Source organism: Zalophus californianus, chromosome 10, assembly GCF_009762305.2.
Source record: "Zalophus californianus isolate mZalCal1 chromosome 10, mZalCal1.pri.v2, whole genome shotgun sequence".
NCBI classification, from domain to species: Eukaryota; Metazoa; Chordata; class Mammalia; order Carnivora; family Otariidae; genus Zalophus; species Zalophus californianus.
The window spans coordinates 10,257,183-10,281,485 of NC_045604.1; the positions used below are offsets into that span (position 1 = coordinate 10,257,183).

The 24,303-nt window shown below is 38.6% G+C and overlaps 1 protein-coding gene and 1 non-coding gene across 11 annotated transcripts; both read right to left on the minus strand.

Annotated features, from left to right (window-relative positions):
- Nucleotides 1–4,015: 4,015 nt before the first annotated feature.
- Nucleotides 4,016–24,261, minus strand: BROX (BRO1 domain and CAAX motif containing). Of its 10 annotated transcripts, none has more exons than XM_027610531.2 (14): nt 23,937–24,261; nt 22,678–22,830; nt 21,621–21,737; nt 18,869–18,975; nt 18,418–18,514; nt 15,012–15,107; nt 13,853–13,925; nt 12,257–12,362; nt 11,501–11,590; nt 9,937–10,022; nt 8,688–8,769; nt 8,225–8,375; nt 7,163–7,322; nt 4,016–6,475 (listed from the first exon to the last, which is right to left on the minus strand). In XM_027610531.2, the coding sequence occupies exons 3-14, from the start codon at nt 21,719–21,721 to the stop codon at nt 6,389–6,391; spliced, it is 1,236 nt and encodes a 411-aa protein (XP_027466332.1). In that variant the 5' UTR covers nt 21,722–21,737; nt 22,678–22,830; nt 23,937–24,261; the 3' UTR covers nt 4,016–6,388. The 10 variants fall into 10 exon arrangements, with proteins under 10 accessions (XP_027466332.1, XP_027466331.1, XP_027466336.1 ...); XM_027610530.2 differs by lacking the exon at nt 23,937–24,261 and adding an exon at nt 23,450–23,531; XM_027610535.2 differs by lacking the exon at nt 23,937–24,261 and adding an exon at nt 23,450–23,482 and having other exon boundaries at nt 22,678–22,741.
- On the minus strand, nt 16,401–16,504 carry LOC113933765. The gene has a single exon (XR_003523469.2). It is a non-coding gene; the product is annotated as a U6 spliceosomal RNA (small nuclear RNA).
- Nucleotides 24,262–24,303: the final 42 nt, after the last annotated feature.

The window sequence follows — 24,303 nt, forward strand, 5'->3', positions numbered from 1 at the left end:
AACCCCAAATCCAGTTTATCAAAGATTGTGCCTAAGTATATAATTAACAGACCATATAATCTCCCTAACCTTTCAGTATTGCAGTACCTTGGGGCTCAGTGATTGGATCTCTTCTGTTTTTATCTATTCATTGATGATCTTATTTGGCCCTATGTGGTTTTTTTTTTTTAAGATTTTTTATTTATTTATTTAACAGAGAGATAGAACAAGTAGGCAGAGAGGCAGGCAGAGGGAGAGGGGGAAGGAGAAGCAGGCTCCCCACGAGCAGGGAGCCCGATGCGGGCCTTGATTCCAGGACCCGGGGATCATGACCTGAGCCGAAGGCAGCTGCTTAACCGACTGAGCCATCCAGGCGCCCCATGGCCCTGTGGCTTTAAGTACTATCTACACACAAATTTATAACCAACAGTGTTATCTCCAGGTCAGAAAGTCTGACCTGGATCTCAGGTCAGACTCAGATTCATAGATCCTCCTTTCTACTCAACACCGCTCCTTGGATGTCTAATAGACCTCTCAGCCCTGACATACCTAAACCTTTGCTCACACTCTCAGTGCACTCTCCTTCCTGCACACCCCTCCCCTAGACACACACTCCTATCTCCTCCTCTGGGAGTCTTTCCATTTCAATAAATGGCAATTCTATTCTTCTAGTTGTTCAGATCAGAAACTTTGGAGTCGTTCTTGATTCTTCTCATTTAATCACACTTCCCGGTAGGTCCATCAGGAAATCCTCTTGGATATTTCTGGAATCCTCATACCACCACTCCACGCTGGTCTGAGCCATCATCTGTCACCTGGATTCTTGCAGTGGCTCCTAACTGGCCCCCTACACTCTATACTTAGAAGGCAGCCAAGGTTGTTGGATCTTTAAATCAGTTCCCGTCACTCCTCTGCTTAGAACCGTCCAGGGGGTTCGCAGGGCACCTAGGGGAAAAGCCCAAGTCCTTACAATAGCCTGCAGGGCTGTAGATCTGCCCCCCCCATCCTTGTCTGATCTCATTTTGTGCTGCTCTCCCCTTCACTCATCCCGCTTCCACACACTGGCCTTTACACTGTCCTTCCCTGAACACGGACTCCAGGCTGGGACCTTGAACCTGCAGTTCTCCGACTAGTCTTTCCTCCCTCAGATTTCGCCTCTTTCAAGGTTTTAATGCAAATGGTCTGCTCCGAGCTCCTCTGTCTCTGGAGGCCCCTTCCCGTTCCCTTCACCCTCACCACGGTCACCACCCCTCAACAGTCTTGCTCACTATTGTGTCTCCTTAGCCCTTACCATTATTGAACATACCCTGTATTTCACTTTTCTCCCTCTCCCCTTCCCCCCAGCCCGTCCTCTGGCCAGCGTGGGAGGGGCTTTACCTGTGTGCTTCCTGCTCCATCTCCCGTCCCTACAGAGACGTGGCTGGAACTCAGTATTTGTTTAATCAATGAACCATATGTTTAGATCATTTGAACGGGTGGTGGGGGTAGGGATTATGTAATAGATTGGGGGAAAAAAGGAGAGAACAGACTTGTAATTGGCTTTATTTCTGATGCCAAAATGGCTGCCTTTTAATATTTTTCTCATTACGTTTACACATTAATCATTTCACTATCTCCTTCACTGGAAGACAGCACTGTAATCCGTCCCAACAAAATAACACACTAGTTCCACATCTCGGCATTTAACTTCAGGAAGATATCATACTGAAAATTTCCCAGAGTTCTTTCAGTTTTCATTAATTAAGGCATGTTTTCTTTTTTTTTGTATATATATATTTTTAATTTTTATTGTTATGTTAATCACCATACATAATTAGTTTTTTTTAAAGATTTTATTTATTCATTTATTTGAGAGAGAATGAGATAGAGAGAGCATGAGACGGGGGAGGGTCTGAGGGAGAAGCAGACTCACTGCCGAGCAGGGAGCCTGATGCGGGACTCGATCCCGGGACTCCAGGATCATGACCTGAGCCGAAGGCAGTCGCTTAACCAACTGAGCCACCCAGGCGCCCGCATCATTAGTTTTTGATGTAGTGTTCCATGATTCATTGTTTGTGCATAACACCCAGTGCTCCACGCAGAATGTGCCCTCTTTAATACCCATCAGCAGGCTAACCCATCCCCCCACCCCCTCCCCTTCAAATGAACCAGGTTCAAATGGGGCAAAGCAGCAGCACGGGTAGTTGGTTCCGCAGGAGCTAACTGGGTCAGGCAGGTACTCCCAGCTTCCGCCTTCCCCTCTTCCCCAGGGTGGGGGTCTAAAGGTCGAGCCTCTGCCAAATGCAGGCCTGGACAGCCTAAGCCCCACCTGGCCGAGCAGGATTGGCTACCAGTGTCCACCTGCCATTTCTCGTGAGGAAAATGGCTGGCTCCAGTCGGCGACTTACCCTAGAGGGGGAGTGGGCAGGGCTGAGCGAGGAGCTGTGGGGACTGAGGAAAGATGAACACGTGGACCAGCCAACCACGGCTCCTGGTGAGAACTGCTGACAGAACATTCCCTGGCAGGATTTTTGTATCTTTATTTTCAGGATTGAACTGTGTACATGCACCCAACCACTGTGGATAGAGTGACATTACTGAGGGCATTTCTTAACTTTTTCTATGTCATGACAGATGATGTAAGAAATTCTCTGAAATTCTGGAGGTGACCAGCCTGGGAGCTCCAGCCACCTCACGCTCTGCCCAACTGAGAGGCTGAGTTGGCTGAGATCAGTAGCCTGAGGGAAACTACTTGAGAAGCTTTAGAGAGTAAAACCCAAGAGGTGCCTGGCCGGGGTAACTTGAGCCCCATGTTGCGTGGGTGTAGGGATTACATAAATAAGCAAAACTTAAATTTTTTTTTTAGAGAATGAAACTCAGGCCACCGGTGAACATTTTCTCTAGGGAGCACCTGAATGACAATATGAACTCACACCTACCTCAAGCATATCAAAGGCTTTAGATATATTGAATTGCATAGCTCTGGCCTTTTGGATAAGTGGTTTTGTTTTATAATTCAGAGGAGGCTCCCCTTAATTTAGTCCCTTTAGTTTACCACTAAAACTTAAAGATGTTTAAAATTAAAGATGTAGGGGTGCCTGGGTGGCTCGGTCGGTTAAGCGTCTGCCTTTGGCTCGGGTCATGATCTCAAGGTCCTGGGATTGCGCTCCCCATGGGGCTCTGTCCTCAATGGGGAGTCTGCTTCTCCTTCTCCCTCTGCCCCTCTCCCCTACTTGTGCTCTAATAAATAAATAAAATCTTTAAAAATAAAATGTAAATTCTAAGCAAATTGCTAAAATATCAAGTCTTCAGACACAAAATTATGGTAACCCAAATGACATTGCAAGTTTTTTTTTTTAAGATTTTAGAGAGAGAGCACAATGGAGGGAGTAGGGAGAAGTAGATTCCTCACTGAGCAGGGAGTGTGGCAGAGAGAGAGGGAGAAGTAGACTCCCCACTGAACAGGGAGCCTGACACAGGACTCAATTCTGACCCCAGGACCCTGGGATCACAACCTGAGCAGATGGCAGACTAACTTAACTGAGCCACCCAGGCACCCCAAAAATCTATTTTTATACACATATTAAGAGATAAATAATGTGTTATTTTCTAAAGCACACTGGAAAGTAAGGAAAGATTTCTGAATGGGGTTTTATGTCTCAGTGACATTTATATGGCACTGAAAATGCCAACTCAAGTTTCCAAAGCACAGAGTATTGTACAGAGCACTGCTGCTCAACCACAAGGACTGGCTCTCTAGCCCAGCTTCCCACAGAACACACCACATCCAATGTGAAGAGTAAGGTAAATACAGGCGAAGTGAACTCCTACTTTGAGATTCAGAGGTGACAAGTACCGATAAACATAAATAGGAAACCAAGTAGGTGGAGGAGTGTTGGATATTTAATGAACTCCTGTGGCGTGAAGCCACTGATGCACATGTGTCTGTCATCTGAAAACGTTACTGTGAAGAGTCAGGGTTTTTGTGTCGTATTAATGGTTACTGGTTTAATAAATGTAAAAATATTTGTCAAAAAACAAAATCCCAATGAAACTGTTAGGTAAAATTACTTTTATTTTCATAAATAAAAAGATAATTCATTATACAAACAATACTTTTGCCGAGTATGTTAGCTGTCATTATCCAGTTTAAACTAAGTATGAAATGTATGCAATGCACAGTTAACACAAAGTTACGTCCCTCTACAGCCTTCATGCAACTGCTTTACATTTGTTAACTTCCAAAAATTTCCAACACCATTTTAAAGAATATAATAAAGAATGGGGGATTCTAGTCACAATGCGTCACTTATGCTGAGTCAACACGCTATTTATTACTCATGTCGAAGTTGCCAATTACTGATTTAAAGTAATACCAGTATTTCTTGCATTTTACAGAAGCACTGACCGTATGACGTGTTTTCATTCCATATATGGTAGTATGATTCACAAAAATGTTAATGTGAAAATTGAGTTAACTAGGTTAATAAGCACTAGTACCCAACGACAAACAGGTCCTGTAGGCCAAGAGCAACAAGCTGGCATCAAGTACTGTTTAAAGTTTTGTCAGTAAATGGCATACAGCAAACCAATGATTTTGTAGTAGCACACAAAATACAGTGAAATTTAATTGAAATATTTTTTCTACACACAGCAAAATAAAATTAAATGTCTGTCCGGTTATTATTCCACTTATTAGAATCTGCAGCTTCAAATATTAAATGTTATATAGCAAGGGGTAATTAGCATTTCCACATATTTTAAAAAAAAAACCCTTATTCTATGTATTTTCAAGAGTAAAAACTATGATCTAAGTAATCATTTATTTGGACACAACATTGATTCAGATAGGCATAATCTATTTCTTTTCAATTTTTTTAGTAATCTCTACACCCAACGTGGGGCTCGAACTTACAACCCCAAGGTCAAGAGTCATATGTTCCAGGTGCCCCTATTCATTCTTCATAATGAAATGTTTATTACTATTTCAACACCTTATGCAGACTTTTACTTATTTGTCACAGGGTTGCTGTGTGGATTCAATGGTTTATCTATGTAAGTGTTCAGCAGAGGGCCTGGCACATAGTAAGCTCCCAATATACACTACTATTATTTCTATTAAGTGAACCAATCTGTCATTTATGATGAAAAATTAGCTAATTTTTCCCAGAAGAATAATCAAAAGATAAGCCTACAGATGTGTGACTTTTGTTAAAGTATTATGCATCCACTATTTATTTCCCAGGTTTGTGTATACGCTAAACTAACTGTTTCAAATATTATGAGCTATTTTTAAGATCATACTGTATGTTTGCTCTTTAAGTTTTTGTTATGGCCTTTGGCCTAAAGCAATACAATTTGGATAGGACGTGTGTATTAGAAAACCATACAGTAACAATGCACACTGAAGTCAGGTAACAAAGGCATTTTACCGTAACTTCTGTCACCAAAATGTAGAGTTACTAGTGTAATTCAGGACAACCTATCTCGTTTAAGTTTAAAGTTTCTTCTTTACATCACGCAATATCTCACTTCTGCAAAAACATTTTCATTCTGTGTTCATTAAGAGCTGTCACCAAGTTCTGTCCTCTAAGTAAAACAACCCATCAGGAAAAAGGTACTTGTAAAAATCACTGTAGGTTTATTGAGATTGAAATAAAGTGCGAGGCTACCAGAACAGGAGTATGTGCTTTTTTTTTTTTTTTAAGGATTTATTTATTTACTTAAGTTATCTCTATGTCCAACATGGGGCTTGAAGTCAGAACCCCAAGATCAAGAGTCGCTCCCCCCACTGAGCCAGCCAGGCACCGCTGGGTAAGTTCTTAAAAGTTCTTAAATGGTCTCAAAATACCTATAAACACTGATTTCTGAACAAATTATAGCTTCTTGCATATGTAAGGGATTTGGTATGAAGATTTTCTGATCTTAAACTATAAATGACTTTTCTACCAGAAAAGGTAATAGACCCAGAACATAACAAGTCTGTGTGAGAACGTAACAGTGAGGGGGAAAGCCTCTCAGTTAAAATCCAACTCCTGTCATTCTTCTGGCATCAAATAAGAGAAAGGAAAATAAACCTTTTTGTTTGTGAAGATAGAAAAACATACCTGAAACCACTATAATATAGTAACCGGAAACTTATTACTACCCAGAGTTCAGAACAAAAACCAACAACCAAACATGCCCTTCAGAGGCACAATAAAATCTTCTATATGTTGTCCTGATTAAAATGGAGTCTGGAAACAAAGCATGAAACTTCTCTACCATAGTAAAAATCAAGAACAAATAAACTGAAGGCAGATTCCCTCTGAATGTACTAAATCATTCTACAGGCTTCAGAGGAAACATTTCAAGAAATACGAACTGAAGTTCCATGGTTTATCTTATCTACTAGTAGAGAAATTCAAAGTGCACATTTTATCGATGTACTTTAGGAGATGTAGCACCCCGTGTCCTTCTGAGGTTTGATATCTGGTTCTTTCACAGGTTTCACCACTTCTTCGGGTTTGGGTTTGGTCTACGGAGAAAGAGAAACACAGTGTTAACTGTTAACTATAAACTAATATTTGGAAAACAAACACTAGATCTTTTCCACCTTAGACTTTTAAGAGATGAAATTACATAAAAACACTTCAAGGAAGGAGCTATGGCTGGAAATTAATTCCCATTCCCTTTTTTTCAGACCCCTCCTCTTTTGGCAGTCAAGCCTCAAATTTTCCACTTAATCTACTATTTGATTTAGTACACCTAGACGTACTTAGATATAAATGAATAAAAGCAGTCTTATTTTACCCCTGGATGATTTCACGGAATGTTGAAATTAGATCAAATCTTCAAATACCCTGCAATATGCTAAATCAAATACAAAGTATTGCTATAACAATACAGACATGGACAAGCCATCTGCATCTGTTTTAGACCTCTTCTCCCACATTCCTCTTAAAAGCGTCTCTGATAAACTACAGAAAGGCAAGATCACGTGTTCGAAAACAACCTCAATTATGTAGGAAATGAGAAGATAATTAAGGCCTAGAGATCTTATCTCTGAGAGAGTTCAACAACACACCTTACACCAAACACTGCAGTTAGCTAATTTAACGTTTAGACAAACATATGTAACTACTTAGAGAAAAATATCAAAATGCTAATTCTGAATTCTCTTTTTGAACTTTTGTGAACAAATGGAAAAAAGCCAATCTCGTACACTGTCATCCTTGGGTCTTTTGGTGAGATCAAATGCAGCCAGTGTGTCTGGTGTCCAGTGCACACTTGTAGGAGGAAATTCAAAAGGTACAGGCTCTACAAGACCATAATTTGCTTTGAGTTCCAGTTGTGGAGCTTCTGTTGGAATTTTTTGAAAGTAACTGCAAAAAGCAATTTAAAAAGCAATTCATTTCATTCATCAACTACTTGAGCGTCTACTATGTTCAAGGCCCTGTGAGAGAGAAAGACAATTTAATGATGAATAAGACAGACAAGATTTTCCTGCCTCATGCAGCTTGTATGAGTAGACGAAACAGGAAAACTTGTCAACAACAATGCATCGTAACTGAAGCTATAACAGATGTTGTATCCCATGAGAACACGAAAGAAGGGCAATTAACCCCAATGTTGGGGGGCGGGGGTGCTTCAGAAATGCTTTCCAAAAGAAGTGATGGAAGTTATACTAGGCATGTGTAAGCAAGTAAAAGGGCTCAGTGTGACCAGATGCAGAGTATAAGGGGAAGAACGTCAAGAGAGAAAAGCGGGGACAAAAGTGAGTCTCCCAGCCCACACAGGTGGTGATCTACAGTTTGAATCATGCTGACTTAACAATGGAAACCTGTTTGATAGGACTAGGCAGGACTGACAGAAAATCCACTTCCCAGCTTTACAGGCAGGTGCAACCAGAGTGAGATGAATATGCAAAGGGAGCAGAGGAGCTACAGGTAACATATGGGGAAGAAATAGCAGGGAGGCAAAGTTAAGAGAAAATTAAGATACTATAAGTGAGCTATATGTTAATAACTTATATTTAATTTTAAAATCTGCTTTTATAGATCATCACCAGAAGCAGAATAAAGTCAGGTCCAACACAAGGGAACTTTATTACCAATTTAAAGACAAAATTAGAGTTAAACTTAAAATGCAATCTGACATAAAATCTTTGGGGGTAGAGACTAACAGAAACTGTGAGATTACTGACACAATATAAATATTTAAACATTATAATTACAAATACATATGCTATACTAATATTACTAAAATAATACCAAGATGTACCCACATAAATCCATTTTCTCTCTGACATTTCTCTAGGGTATTCTTCACAAGATTTCCAAGTTTCCTAAAGAATAAGTGTCCTGAAGGTTTGACCGTTGGTCCGGGTCCTTTGGTTTCTCCATATTCTTTGCACAATGCCTCTGCCTTTGCATAAACTGCATGTGAAAGGGATATAAAAATCATTTGATTATAATTATTGACTATACTAAAAAGGCTTTGAATCAGAGATGATAGGAACTTTTCTGCTCCTTACCTAGTAGGACAGTAATATCAGTAATAGTGTGAGGGGAAAGGGGGTATTTTCTACAGGTTTTTTGGCTTTTAAAACTTTCTCTCTGTCCAATTCCCTCACTTGGTCCCATTCTCTTTCATGAACTCAGCCAAAATCTCTTTTAACTGCTTATTTCTTTTTATGATAAAACATTTGTTTTTTAAAAAGGAGTTAATATTCTGGCAGGAATACTTACATTTTTCTGCTTCTTGGAGAGACCTGATTGCTTCACCACATTTATCACTAGCCAACAAAGTCTGACCATGATAACAGTAAGCCTGATAAAGAAACAAATTTTTATTCATTCTCTCCGCAAATGATGCTTTCTGCTATCATTTTACATACGCATCAGATGAATGAGCACCTCTGTCCACTGTTAGAAGTATCAATGCAATCCCTTACACTTCTTTCCTTCAATAAGCTTCCCCCCAATCTCTGCTGGTATAAAAAGTGGGATTATGTCAAGGTTTTGAGCCACACTAACCTTCTAACTATGGGCTGACAGCAAAAAGTATTTCTGAATAATGAAATCTGTTTTTACAATTTGGGCACAGCAGATAAAGGAAGGAAATTGCGGTGCTAATGCAGAGGGACAGGGAAAGAGGATTCTAAGGTTAATGACTAAACAGTTGTCAAGAGACATGTTATCAGCCTGTAGTAGGACATGCTCATTCTTTAAATGTCTATATCAAATGCAGGACTACAAATGCTTGAAAACAGATTTTTAAGGTATAAGGAATAAAATGATCAACCTGGATCCAAAAACGGTGTTTGATTATCTCTCACATGACATTCTAACCAACAAACAAGTTTGTTGGTGGGTGTAAGAGACTGATAAGTAACTTCTCAAAGAGTGCTTACTAACGGTTCTGCACAGATCCAGGGGACATACTGGGTGTAATGCCTTAAGATCAGAATCAGTAAATACCTTCTTCAATGTACAAGATGAAAGGAGAGAATTCTCATTAAGTAGGCAGAAGGTTCCAGGGGCGCCTGGGTGGCTCAGTTGGTTAAGCGACTGCCTTCGGCTCAGGTCATGATCCTGGAGTCCCGGGATCGAGTCCCGCATTGGGCTCCCTGCTCAGCAGGGAGTCTGCTTCTCCCTCTCACCCTCCCCCCTCTCATGTACTCTCTCTCTCTCATTCTCACTCTCTCAAAATAAATAATAAATAAATCTTTAAAAAAAAAAAGTAGGCAGAAGGTTCCAGATTAAAAGTGGGTTTCGCTCAAATAAAAATTCCACTGCTATAACCCAGTTCTACAATTCTACATCATGTCCTTCCTCCCACTTCAGCTCACAATGGCTGCACTGTCCGTGAACAGTTACTGAGAGCTGTCCGTTATTTGTAAAATGCTACTTAAGAGTCTGACAAGATGACAGACCTAGCTCAGAAGGGGCTGGAAAGACAGTAATTTACATTGTTTTTCAGGTTATAAATACTTACATAAGCTGTGTAGAAACACATTTTCAAGTGAAGATATTTTCTCCATTTAGCAGAATACGCAGGCTCCAAACTGGATAAAGTATGATCTAAAGTTACATTTTAAAAAGCAAAATATAATTTCACCCTGATTCACTAGAAGACTTTTAGATCATGTGTTCAGATGCTAAAGGCAGAATGCCATTCAAGTCTAAAACTTAAGCATTTACACATTTTCCAAAAAAACTTTGCTTTAAAGAGATTTTCCCATAATATTTTAACTACATAATAAAACTGTTTAAATACCATGGCACATCTTTTGATGGTTAATGTAACAAGTTTAAGATAATGATAAAAACAGAACTTCAAGATAAATACAAATTACATACTATTATATTGTTTTCTTAAAATTAAAAAACATAGCAATGCGTAGTGTGGTCACCCAAGTCAGGAACACGGACACTCTCCTTACTGGTCCATCACTGCAGCACTGAATCTTGCCTAACACACTCATTCACATCCTGCCAACTTCTCTCTAATTCATTTCCCTTCCACTCCCCACTTCAGCGTCTTTGTCAATGCTTCCATCACTTCCTCCACAGACTATAATCACCTGTGGAGTCAGCCTAGTAGTCCTTCACCTAGCAAGCCCATTTCTCATCTTACAATTAAGAGACCTTTCTTAAATTTAAATCCAATCAGTCAGATTTGCTTCAATTATCTACAGAATAAAAACCAAACTTCTTAGATAGGCTTTCAAACCAATTCAGGATCTCACACATGCATACTTTCCTAACCTTTTCTCCTATCACTCACCCTGTGTTTCAGCTAAGGCATCTGTTTAAAGGTCCCAGAATGTGCTAAATTATTTCTTCTCTCTGTATGTACTACAGAATATTCTACTCTTCCCATATGGTAAAGCTTCCTAGCAAACTTAGAACTTCTGTTTATGTTTCAAAGTCAGGCTCAAATGCCACCTTCCCCTAGACAGTCTCCTCTAGCATCCCCAGATCCTTTTGGTTTTTATTACACTGCTGTAATAACATCTTATTTTGTGCTATAATAACGTGGCTATGTGTTTGTTTCTTTCACCAGACTGTGAATCTGTTCTACTGATCTTTGTATAGCTAGCAACTAAAATAGTAATCATCCCATAAATAGAAACAAATGCTTGTTTCCTAAATAAGTGAATGAAAAGAGTAACAGGCTCATGAGAAGACCTGAGCTCTAGTCCCAACTTCACACCTGCTCACAGTTAAATTACAGGTTAGCTAAGTCTCTGGAGTTGTTTCTTTAATGACAGCAACTGTAAGGTTATTATTAAGATCAAAAAAACTTCAAAACTAAAATACCTGTATAATTATTACATATAACTGGTTAAGAAGGATTGCTCTGTCCTTTCCGTTTAAAGTTATGTAGCGCGTTAACAGTTCTCATTCTTTGAAACAAGATAATAACACAGGTATTATTCCAGTTTTGCAAATGAAATCATCTGAGAATCTACTTGTTTTGCTTGTTCCTGGTTAAGCCAAGAGTTTAATCTGAAAATCTAAAGACTACAAATATAACAAAAGAATTACAAACTCACCAGCTTTTTGATAGAAGTTGGCAGTTTCATAGGCCAGTGCAGCAATTAGTCCAGGAGCATGTTTCAGTTCAATTGCTCGAGCAATTGTTACTGTAACCAAAGCACAATAAAGTGAATGTGTAATTAAGTTTACTTGCATTAAATTAACTATAACAGCAAAAGACAGCCCAACAATCTATTTGGAATTTTAATAGTTTGTTAAGAATTTTAACATGAAAAGTTAACTTACAGAAAATGCAAACATAAACCAAAAACACTGAGCTTGCTGATTCTGATATTGTTTAAGTCACTAGCCAATTACTAGCTAATCACAAAAAATTACTACTACAAAACAGCATGTCAGAGGACAACAAACACTTCAGGGCACTGGAATTTAAAATAAAGAAAAACAAAAAGCCTACAAAGTTTCTTTATTGGGTTTACTGGAGTCTTCCTTTATTTCCTGCCGCTGAAAGGTGAAGATTTAAAGGCAAGCCAAAGAGTGCAAGAAGAAAAGGAAAGAGCAAGGTAGAGGGAAAAGATGAATTACAGAATTAATCTGATGTTGTCAGAAAGGGCATGACATCAAAATCCTTTTTAAACTGCAAGGCCTTTTCCTGCTAAACTATCCATGAAGGCAAATGCTGAAGGTGAAGTTGTTCCTCACTATAAATCTCTCAAATGTGAGACTCAAATCCAGCTAATTCTGATTAAAAAAAAAAAAATTAGATGCCAAGAAAAATTTCTTAAAAAAAAATCTTACAATATTTAGGATACCTTCTTGAGCTTCAGCCTGACACTGGACAACATAAGCTTCTAGTAGTCGTGCCTCTAAGTCCCTCCCTTTTTCTGCAGGTGTAATAAGCTTTGGGATATGACTTTCCTGAGAAAGAAAAACAACAAAGAAGCCACATTTTATTCAACCCAGTTGTTACAGATGAACAAAATGGAAGAGACATTCAATTTGGGGATTTATCAGAAATTCAGGGGGCGCCTGGCTGGCTCAGCCAGTAGAGCATGTTCCTCTTGATCTCAGGGTTATGAGCTCAAGCCCCACCTTGGATATAAAATCTTGGGGTTCCTGGGTGGTGCAATCAGTTAAGTGTATGACTCTTGATTTCAGCTCTGGTTCTGATCTCAGAGTCCTGAGATCGAGCCCCCCGTCAGGCTCCGTGGCCCAGCATGGAGTCTGCTTGGGTTTCTCTCTCCCTCTGCCCTTCCCCTCTCCTCCCCCACCCAAAATAAATAAATAAATAAAATTAAAATTAAAGATAATAAAATCTTTTAAAAAAAATGTCTTACAAAAATCTTAAAAATAATTCAGGGCACCAAAACTTGTGTAAAAAGGAGCAATATTAAGCTTTTAGAGAACAAAAGCTCCTGTATACTAAAACTTTTTAAAGCTTCTCATATGTGTCTGCAAAACTTGGGTCAAAATAGCTTAGATATGCAAGTTATATTTTCATCTTAGAAAATGTTTAACTGGGGGCGCCTGGGTGGCTCAGTCGTTAAGCGTCTGCCTTCGGCTCAGGTCATGATCGAGCCCCACATCGAGCTCCCTGCTGGGCAGGAAGCCTGCTTCTCCCTCTCCCACTCCCCGCTGCTTGTGTTCCCTCTCTTGCTGTGTCTCTCTCTGTCAAATAAATAAAATCTTTAAAAAAAGAAAATGTTTAACTGAAACAGTAACCAAAGTTCTCTTTTGCATGACAGCTAGAATTTATTCATTTATATTAATAACTGTAGAGTAGAAAGAGGCCTATAATTCTATAGGTAACTCAGGATCATAGGTTTTTAATCACTGTAAAAGCATCTTATTTTATCATGAGAAAACCTATTATTGGCCTCTGGAAGGTGTTTAGTAAATAGCAGTTTAATAAAGATGAGGTAGGGGTAATCCTGATTGCTAAATACATCAGTCTTTCTCCTAATTTCCATCACTGGAGATTTAATATAATTACTGCGTACTGACTGCCCCTCTAGCCTTTTCATGGAGATACAGAGAATACCCTCAGAAGTTCAGTTTTGCAGAATCATGATTTATCCTGGCAACTGCCACAGACCGCAATGAGAAATGGTAAGAACCGTCAATTTTCGTGCTTTGTTTTCTATCTTTACCAAAGGGATACAAAAATAACCAGTGAATTACAACTTGAATTTTCTAATTGTAAAATTCACTGATGATTTTCTAAAATGAAGACATCTGAACTTCCGTAATTGGATGCAATCATCAATAAAGTATTCAACATAAGAAAAACAACCCATACTAGGTTCTTTTTACAAAGTGAAATAATTCTTTCCCGAATCATTCCCCAAAGAAAAATTATTCAAGAATTAAAGAATTAGGAATATATTTTATCGTTATTATTATTTTACCTTTAAATGTTTAAAAATCCCCGCTGCAATTTTTAGGCTTCGATGGACTTCTTTTGCTTCATCTTCTGTTATGCTTAAAGATAGTGGTTACATCAGAGGATGAATCCTGTTTCTTGTACTAAAACCAACAACTAATGCATTATCATAAAACCAAATTAGTCATTTATATTTCTCACCAGTAGTTTTCTCCCTTCAAAAAAAAATGACTCTTAAAAAAGTAACAAATGCACATGAAAATTATCCACAGAAGACACTATAAATGAAAAAAAGGGAGACCCTGTCTATAGGTTGGGTCAGAGGCTTCTTGCTGTTCCTTCCAGATAATCTTCTGTGCATCCAACAAGCACAAAATATTCTACACTTAATGCATGCACACACTTAACACATATATACACTCTTGTTTTAATCACCTAATTACTTTAGAGATAATTTTACATCAGCACATATAATTCAACTTTATTTTACTTATTTTTTTAATATTTTATTTTTGAGTAATTTCTACCCCTGATGTGGGGCTCGAACTCACAACCCAAGATCAAGAGTCACATGCTCCACTGACTGAGCCAGCTGGGCGCCCCTCAACTTTATGTTTAAATGGCTGCATATTATATGCATGGTCAGATGCACCACAGTTGGTAGCTGCCAGTTTCATATTGCTAACATCCATTTTTACTATTATAAAAATTGCATCTTATTTCATTTAACAGTTCTTGAATCCTTCAAAACATCTTTCACATCTTTGTATTTCTTTTTCTGTTAACTGCCTGTTTATGTCCTTCACTTATTTTCAAATGATTTGTTGGTCTTTTCCTTTCCTTTCCATTATAAAAACAATTTGTCACATGCATTGCAATTTTTTTGACCATCTGTCATTTGTTTTTTAACTTTGTTTATGGTACTTTTATGCAGTCAAATATTCTGTTTTTTCCTTCTCTTGGTTTGGGGTTTTATTTAGAAAGACCTTCCTCATGACAAGATTAATTTTTTTTCCCTTTTAACACTGGGCTCCATAATCGATATTTAAAATACCAATACTATGAGGAAACCTTTCCCTTTACAGAAGTGGTATTTTTTATCAATAGCCCAGACTTTTTAATAATGAATCTCCATATATTTGAAAAATAACACATACGTATACAACACTCCCCTTTAGACTTACTTTTCTTTTCCAGCCAGTCTTGAAGCATATTTGGTATACCATAGAGCTACATTAAATCCCATGGAAATTAATTCAAAAACAGCATCCTGCTGGGCACTAGAATTATAAACATGAGTGTCACTAAGTACTGTCAATTACTGAGACATTGCTATATGAAGCCCACTGTACATCCAACTCAAAATTATAAAAGAACTATATGCTAACTGGAAAAATGAAGAAAACAGTCCTTGTGTTTAATGACTAAAAATAAAGGTCCATAATAGTAAACAGGAGAATAGTAGGTTTTCAAAGGTTACTGTACAAAGACTAGCTTTAAAAATACAAATTATGGAGACTCAACTCCAGAGAATCACGAAGTCTGGGAGGGGCCCAGAATCTATGTTTTTAGTAAGTACCCAGTTGATTCTGGAGTGGGTGTTTCTTATACCAATTTAAAAAGAATGGAATTCAGAAGAGAGATTGTTTCAGGCAAGAATGATTAAAGAAGGTTTAATGGTAGAGAAAGTCTCTGAATTGTACCTTGAAAGATGGCTAGAGGGGAGGCAGAAGGTTACCCCTTCAGGTAAGGGAATGATGCTATTAAAGCACAAGAAAAGCATAAACATTTTTTTCTGAGAGTAGTGACCCGACTAGTGTGATGGAGCACACGGTTTGTAAAAAGAAATGGAAGTCAAAAAGCCAAGCTGAGGTGAAGCAGGTAGACTTTGAATGCCAAGCCAATCATTATGTGTACCACAAAGAAAAAAGGTCTTACAAACATCTTATTTGTTTCCTTCAGATTCTATTACTAAATATGACACCAAGAGGATGACAACAGCTTATTTAGCAAATAAGGTAATACTAATTTTTAATCATTTCTGCTTTGATAAGAACTTGGATTTTTTTTATACATTACTCATTTATCTTAAGTGATGAAGAAAACAGAATATCCTTATTTTATACACATACTACTAAGATACAGAAAAATTACCCAAAGGGAAGAAACTAGAATCATGGTCCCACTTTGTGTTTTTTAAAGATTTATTTATTTGAGAGAAAGGGTACATGCATGCGCACAAGCATTTGTGGGGGGAGGGGCAGGGAAGAGGGAGAGAGAATCTCAAGCAGACTCCCTGCTGAGCACGGAACCCAATGCAGGGCTTGATCTCATGACCCTGAGATCACAACCTGAGCCAAAATCAAGAGCTGGATGCTTAACTGACTAAGCCACCCAGGTGCCCCTCCACTCTGTATTTTTTATTTAACTGCTGCCTCATAAAAGGAATGGAAACAGGGAAACTTCTTTGATTAAAAAAAGGAGGGGTGTTATAAAACATTCACAATTCAAAAATAACTTACATACTATCCTGTTTAATATGTTATAATACACAAAAATGTGAGTTATGTATTTTTTTAATGGAATGCTTCACAAATTTGTGTGTCAGCCTGCCAAAGGGGCCATGCTAATCTCTATACTACTCCAATTTTAGTGTATGTGCTGCCAAAGCAAGCACTAAACAAACTTCTTAAAAACAGTTTTACCCCAATGATAAAAGCTGTAATGCATAGTTTAAAAGTTTATTCTTGGGATGCCTGGGTGGCTAAGTCAGTTAAGCATCTGCCTTTGGCTCAGGTCATGATCCCAGGGTCCTGGGATCAAGGCTCGCATCGGGCTCCCTGCTCAGCCTCCTTCTCCCCCTGCTTCTGCATACACTCTAGCACTCTCTCTCTCTCTGAAAAATAAATAAAATCTTAAAAAAAAAAAAGTTTATTCTTTTCAGAATTGAGAACTTTCAAATGAATTACATCTGGTAATCTGGTAGGCATATCTAATTTATAAGTTTACCTTTAAATAAGATAGTTTTGCTAATTTATATAAATAAAGTCTCATGAAAAACTGTCTCCCTTTTCAGCCTTCATTTATTTCAGTCTGCCTTGTTCCCAAACACTCCATTTCTATTGTACCACATCTTAGTAGTCAGAATGTATATAGTTGAAAAAACATTTTTCAGAACAGATATATTCACAGCACACTTTCTACTGAATAAACAGCAATCAAAGATAAAGCAACTTAAAAATCTCAGATGTAGAGAATATCGGGTATCATTCCTTAAGGCCTTCATCATCTGATTTTTCACTGTCTCATAAAACTCGCTGAAAATAACTGTCACAAGGAATCAAAATTTGGCATGGTGGGAAAAGTGCCAAATGTATGTAATACAAAACACTTTAGAATTTGCCAAAGTTTTGTGATGTCATAACGATAGAGGTTTGACTCTAAAAAACATCTTTTTGAAGAAAAACATTCCTTAATTTTAGATAAAGTATAAAGGGGTCACATAAAAAAGAAAAAGAAAAAAGAATAGAAAAAAAACATAAAACGAGGACTTGGAAAACCTTAGTATCCCAGAATATTAAAATTTGGAAAGAATCCATAGTCCCCAACTTCCTACCAAATTTATGAATTCTACATACAATATTGCCAAGGAAGGAAAGAAACTAACAATTTACTAAATATCTACTATACACCTGGCATTATTTGAGTCACTTACCATAAATCTGCCTATTTTGTTCCTCACAAAAGCCCTGTATCTGTAACCCCAACCCAACCCAGAGTTGAAGCAGGTGTTCACAGAGAGACCTGACATTTCATCTGAATATGTAGGAATCCAAAGTCCACACTCCTTCCACTGCAATGCCTGCCCTGGGTCTCTCAGCAAGCTCCACTTCCTTCCCTTCTGACTTTATACAACTTTCTACAGCAAATGGAGATCCGGATACATGGTCATTTAAAGTAATACAATGGTGTTTTAAAAAAAAAAAAGTTCAATAAAAGTTCAGCACCATTATGATGTTTCCTGTTGTAACTAGACCTCTTCTGATTAGTTTCAAGTGAGTGGTAAGAAAAGTTCGGAGGCGAAATTTTTTGAAACAGCAGAAACAGTGACAAGAAATTAGGAAGAAAATAAAACTATGCTCAAAAGAGTATGGAGCTGGGGTGGAACTGGGGACAAAGAGAAAGAAAGAGACTGACCAAAGACATCTGAACTATCCATCATAAAAGAAAACTAGGTGAAAAGCAAACTTTTGCTCTCCTTGAAGGCAGGCAAAGACAAAAAGATAGATTTGGATTCTAAATTTCCAACTGTTCTTTGCGTATAATTAATAAAGCCAAGGGTGTTCAAGTCTGGTTAACATTTGTATTGATCATCTCAAAAATAGATTTGGTCCAGGAGAAATAAATTATTATATTTTTACTTAACAGAATGTATTAAGAGTTTAGGTCAAATGTTTTTAACTAATTACCTGATAAGAGAAAATGCTGACCACATCTATATTTTATTTCTTCAAAAACAGAGGCTATGGGTTAACCACTGGCTAAATTGTTACAAAAATGGCTTCCGTTTAGTACTGTTAGCTTGCCTACCTTGGAACCTGTCCTTGTAATGTATCAGTCCACTTGAAATTTTGAATATATCGTAACTTGCTTTCTTGGGTAGATTCATCCAATGAATTTATGAAACCTGTAAAAAGGTACAGCATTTCAGTTTTAGAAGAAATATCAAGTATTATGTTTAAAAATTTTTTCAGATAATGACTTATCCAGACACCTGAAGAAAACTCCTAGCCCCTCTCCCCGCCTCTATACCTCACACCTTCTTCTAAGGTAACGTAGTATGAAATACGTACACATTTAATTTTCAAAATGTTAGAGGGACCAATACCATCCTGACATTCTCACGTTTCTGAAACTCAAGTATATCAAAGAATACAGACTAGAAGGCTAAACTATTCAAATTTGTAAAGTCTAAGAATTAAATGTGAATTTCTGCAAAGTTGTTTTTTAAAAAACTCTGAAGTTCCCATAAATAACTAACCTTGTAAAAGTGAGAAATAGGAATCTGATGCATTCTTCATCATTTCTGGATTACAGCTCAAATCAGTGAAGAGTTCAAGCAGTCGTGCTCTGGTTGATCTCAAGTCACTTATGAGACAGAAACAATAAAACTAAGTAAGCTGCATTATGATGAATCTATGTAAAAGTGGCTTAAAGTTTCAACTGTAAAAAGCTTTAAAATAATGCACACCCATACACTTCCTCTAAGGTATTACTAAGAGTATACAGGAATAAACTTAATTAGGACTAACACTGGGGGTAAGTGAAATTTCTAATAACAACTGTTTTACAAGTTGTACTAAAATAAACTCAGCCCAACCTAAGAGGCAAATCATGGATACAATTGTGTAATAAAAATATACAACAAGTTTCAATTTAAAAAAAATCACATAAACACAAGCATGTAAAATGGGAGAAAGAAATTAAGAATGAGTAAATTAAACAGACCTGTTCACAATAAAAGTTTTCTGAAAAATGGAAATTTAACATGCTTATGCAGTTTTAGTATCTCCTTAAAATTTCAAAACGTGACATTATATCAATATATCTTATTAAGTAGGAAGCCCTATTTTTAAATTGCATCCTATAATTCAACATACACATCAAGAGTGTGTGAGAACATGTGGCCACTACTCATTTTAAAACTGCTCCCTGGTCTCCATTCTCCTCTACTTCTCTGCAGCAATAAATGTTGCAGATCCACCATTTCCTTCTTGAAAGTCTCTTCTCCCTGTATTCCACTAACACTAAATCTTCCAGGATCTCCTCTGATCTCTAAAAGTTCCTAAAAATGTTCAGTCTCTGGCTTTCCACCTTTCTCTCTTTTGAGGTCTTAACAACTTTACATACAATCTGAGATCTACATCATCAGCTCTACCTTGGCCGGGTTCCAGTTCCACATCTAATTTCAGAAGGTGACTTGCTTAATGAGGGTTCAGAAATCATATTGCAGGGACAATGATTGAAGACACTTGCATATAAATGACTAATGAAAGACTACAATTCAATTGTTAGCACCGAGAGACTAGGGACTGTATATCCAGAACTTTGTAGATGCCGAGGACAAAGCACATACTTTGCTGAATAAAAGAATACTAACATTTCAAATGTTTTAAGATTTACAAGGCCTATAATGCAGCAGTGATGTTTAGAAGAAAGTGCAGATTTAATTTTAAATGGTCTGAATGGAAATGTTTACTCACTGGTACAAGTTCCGTGAAAGCTCATTTCCAAGAAAGTACATACCAACAATTACATACAGATGACCAGAATGGGATGGGCTACCTTATGAATTTGTCATTGTTGAGTTATTTAACTAGAAGCTAGGCAAGAGTAATTCCCGGACCAGAAACAAGGCTGAATTCTTAAGGCCTACTCTAGGCTCAAATAGTTTGCTAGCTGTTTCTGGGTAGGCACTCAATCATCTGCGACCCAACTGTATAAAGTTATATTCACCTTAAAATTACAGAATTTCAGAAAAAATGTGCCTTAGAAATATCTATTTTAGGCTGTTCATTTTATAAATGAATAATAAGACCCAAAGAAGTTAAGAGACTTGCCCAACGCTACGGATATAACAATTAAGCCGGGACCAATCTCTACGAGTGTAAGATCAGGGGTTAGCAAACAAATCTATAATTTCTGTACAGCTCTCAGCTTGTTTTTGTAAAATGAACAAAGAAGAATATGCAACAGCAGCTGTATATAGCCCCACAAAGCTTAAAATGTTTACTACTCAGCTCTCCACAGAAAAAAGTCTGATGACCTCTGATCTAGATAAATAAGCCAATTTTCCTATCTTTTGCTCCAATTACTTCTTTCCACAAAAAGCAGCAACACTCTCAATTTTCCATTACTGGTACCATCAAGGTCTTGATCATCTAAATCAACTATTCATATAGACTGAATCCTTTTCAACTTCCCAGAGCAAATTAGACACCCTGACCAGTTGACTCCTCTTTTGAAATATCTCTTGCATACATCTCTTGTTCCAAACTGCTCTACTCACTACCCCTAGAATAAAGGTGTTCCTAACAGAAATGGTTTTCTTCTATCACTTCTTACAATCTAAATCAATAATCAGCAAACCTTTTCCATAAAGAGCCTGAAAAATATTTTAGGTTTTGTGGTTCATAAAGTCTCTGCTGAGACTACTCCACTCTGCTGTTGTAGAGGAAAGCAGCCAAAGGCAGCCAGAGACAATATATAAATAAATGGGGTGAGGTGACATGGCTGTGTTCTAATAAAACTTTATAAAAATAGGAAGTGGGCCAAATCTGCAGGACAGTTTGCCAACTCCTGAACTGAGCCATACAATTTATTTAAACTCCAACTCAAGTCCTTTCTCCTATATGAACACTCTAAAGCCTATTCCAGATTATTGGGATCTCTCCCTGCTCACAACTCCATGAATTTACTATCTGGCTAACTTAACAATATTCATATACAGCTTTGTGAAGTCTCCTGTACTGTTGTAATATACAGTTTAAGTCTTATTGTGATTGTTTTAGCCTCTCTGGGACTCACTGATCTAAAATTAAGGACTGCAGCCTAGATGACTGCCAAACTTTATAATCTATTATTTCACTCTTCACAGGTCATTTGTAAGTTTATAAGGAGTCAAAGGGTAGGGCAAGGTGTTACATACTTCTGTATTGCCCATGAAACCTAAAATAGTACCTTGTATCCAAAAGTGGCTCAATCAGTACTTTCTGAGTTTGACTAAAACTAACCTGCAAATTTTTGAAGCAGCAGGGCCAGCGGCTACACCATAGTAGTTAAAAGCGACAGGAGCTGTGGCTTTTAATGGGTTCCTATGAAACCAGTGTGTCATTTTCTCCAGCTGTTTCCTATAAACAACAAAAGAAATTGTATAAAAAATAAAAAATTTAATAATGTAAATAGTATAAAAATTAAGTTTACTAAGGATACATGTATACATTTTTATTTTTTTTTAAATATTTAGTATTGCTGGAAGTGTTCCAGATTTTTTTTTTTATTCATTTTTTTGGCATACTTGGTTTTTTTTTTTTTAAAGATTTTTTTTTTTTTTTTTAATTTGAGACAGAGAGAATGAGAGAGAGAGAGAGCACATGAGAGGGGGGAGGGTCAAAGGGAGAAGCAGACTCTCTGCCGAGCAGGGAGCCCGATGCGGGACTCGATCCAGGGACTCCTGGATCATGACCCGAGCCGAAGGCAGTCGCTTAACCAACTGAGCCACCCAGGCGCCCCTACATGTATACATTTTTAAAGTATATTTATATGTGTGTGTGTATATCTGAGACATACACACGTACAAATAATGACCCTTATTTAGACTGCTAAGGTTACTTGAAATAAATAGGTTTTAAATTAACTATATTTCCAACACAGTATTGCTGATGCCAATTAACTGGTTACAGCATGTGTTTCTCTAATAAATATACTTCCCACAAAACAGTAATAAAAAATCAGAATTTTCATGAATAAAAAAATGATACTTGATCAATAATTTCTATCCTATAAACCCAAAATACTTGAAAAACTATCTAAGTGAAATGCCAACTTAAAAAATAGTCCCAAGGGTGCCTGGGTGGCTCAGCTGGTTCAAGTGTACTACTCTTGGTTTCCACTCAGGTCATGATCTCAGGATCCTAAGATCCAGCCCCGAGTTGGGCTCTGCACAGAACATGGAACCTGTTTAGGATTCTCTCTCTCCCCCTGCACACAGTCTCTCTCAAATAATACAATCAATCTTAAAAATTAAGTTCCACTCCTTTTTGGTTTAAAAAAAAAAAGCATGTCACTTGCCTAAGAGTCCTTGGGTAGAGAATGCGAATACAGGAAGGCCCAGCGGAACACTTAAATGTGGCAACTAGATTCCGGGAAATCACAGTCAAGAAAACCTGATAAGGCTTAATTAACTTAAAGGCATTATACAATGTTGTTGATCGAATTTTCTTACTGGGGAAAGAAACAACAACCGTAGGCTGCACCGTGTAAGAAACACCTCCTGGAGCACCTCCCTTAAAATATTCACCTATTTCCGACAAAACCGATTTGGGAGAGCACCAGCTACTCAATGCATTGTATACACAATGGAAAATTGAACAAGTTCACTTATGGCTCAAAACACTTAATAAGTTCTTTTAAGAATATGTATAATCTTCTAACCATCCATGTAAACCAACTTTATAACAAGTAAATTAATACAGCTTCTACGTGCATATAAATCAAACCTTCTAGAGATAATGGCACACCATACACTCGATTCTGGGGACAGCAAATTTTCTACCAATACCCTTTTCAGGCGGATTTCCACTTCCTGGATGAAAATGTCCACAGTTCTGTGTATCCTGACTTCAGGAACGAAGAGGTAAGTACTGTACTCTCCGCCCCGGCCCCATCTTGCCCCTTTCTGAGACCTGCCACTCCTGTTTCCAGGAATTCGGAGGGTGGAAAGAACAGCGACACACCCACCCGCAGCTGCAAGGGTGCCCTTAGAGCCACCAGCACAACGGTCTGATCGAAGCTGCCACCTCCCCTGCCTCCGATTAGTGAAAGGGGCCCCCCAGGAACCTACCTGGGAGCCACCCCCGAGCCTGGAGAGCCGACTTCCTGTTTACCACCCAACCTCTTCCTCCCGAGCTCCGACCCCCGGGAGGCGGCGCGCGGCGGCCTTGCGCAGGCGCCAAGCCTAGTAGCCCCTCATCTGAACAGGCATTTTCGTGGAAAGCCGATCCTTTCCACCCGGGAGAGGCGGGCAGACGACGGCAGGACAAACCCCCATTTAGCTTTTAAAAGATCCCCGATTGCCAGTGGAGACGCGGGCAAGGGGATTCAGCGAGTCTAGCTGTAAATACGATCGATTCGCGGGGCCAACGCGCATTTTCTTTCTTTCGTTTGTTTCAAGGCATTAGAAGGACACTTTTTTGGACACTATCCGGGAGTCTATGGAGACTGTAAAACGCGTGTAAAAGGGGGGGCGGTGACCCTATCGCTTGGGACTCCGGGATAACGCCAGGGGTAGGGGTGTTACTGGGAAACGCCCATTCTCATGACAAACTTACCGGATTTCTCGGAAATCTGTGTAACAGTCCTCCTAAGGGAAGAAAGGGAACGTCCGAGTCCACAAACGAGAAAGGGAGGGAGGCGGAGAGCCAGGGCTGCCGAACCAGAGCAATGGGCAACCAGGCCTGCGCCAAGCCGGGGTCACGTGGCCCGGGCCGCCATGACAGCTACCGAGGCGGCAGTACGCGCCGCTTAGGGGCGGAGGCGCCGCGTCTCGCGGCCCCCTCGAAACGCTCCGTTCCTCAGCCCTGTCCTAGCTACTCTAACCCAGTCTTTAATCGTGAGCTGCGGTCTCTATTCCTGAGAGGAAGAGAGGACGCGGCCGGGCCTCCCAAGCCCAGGAAGAAAGCCGCAATAGCGATGGCG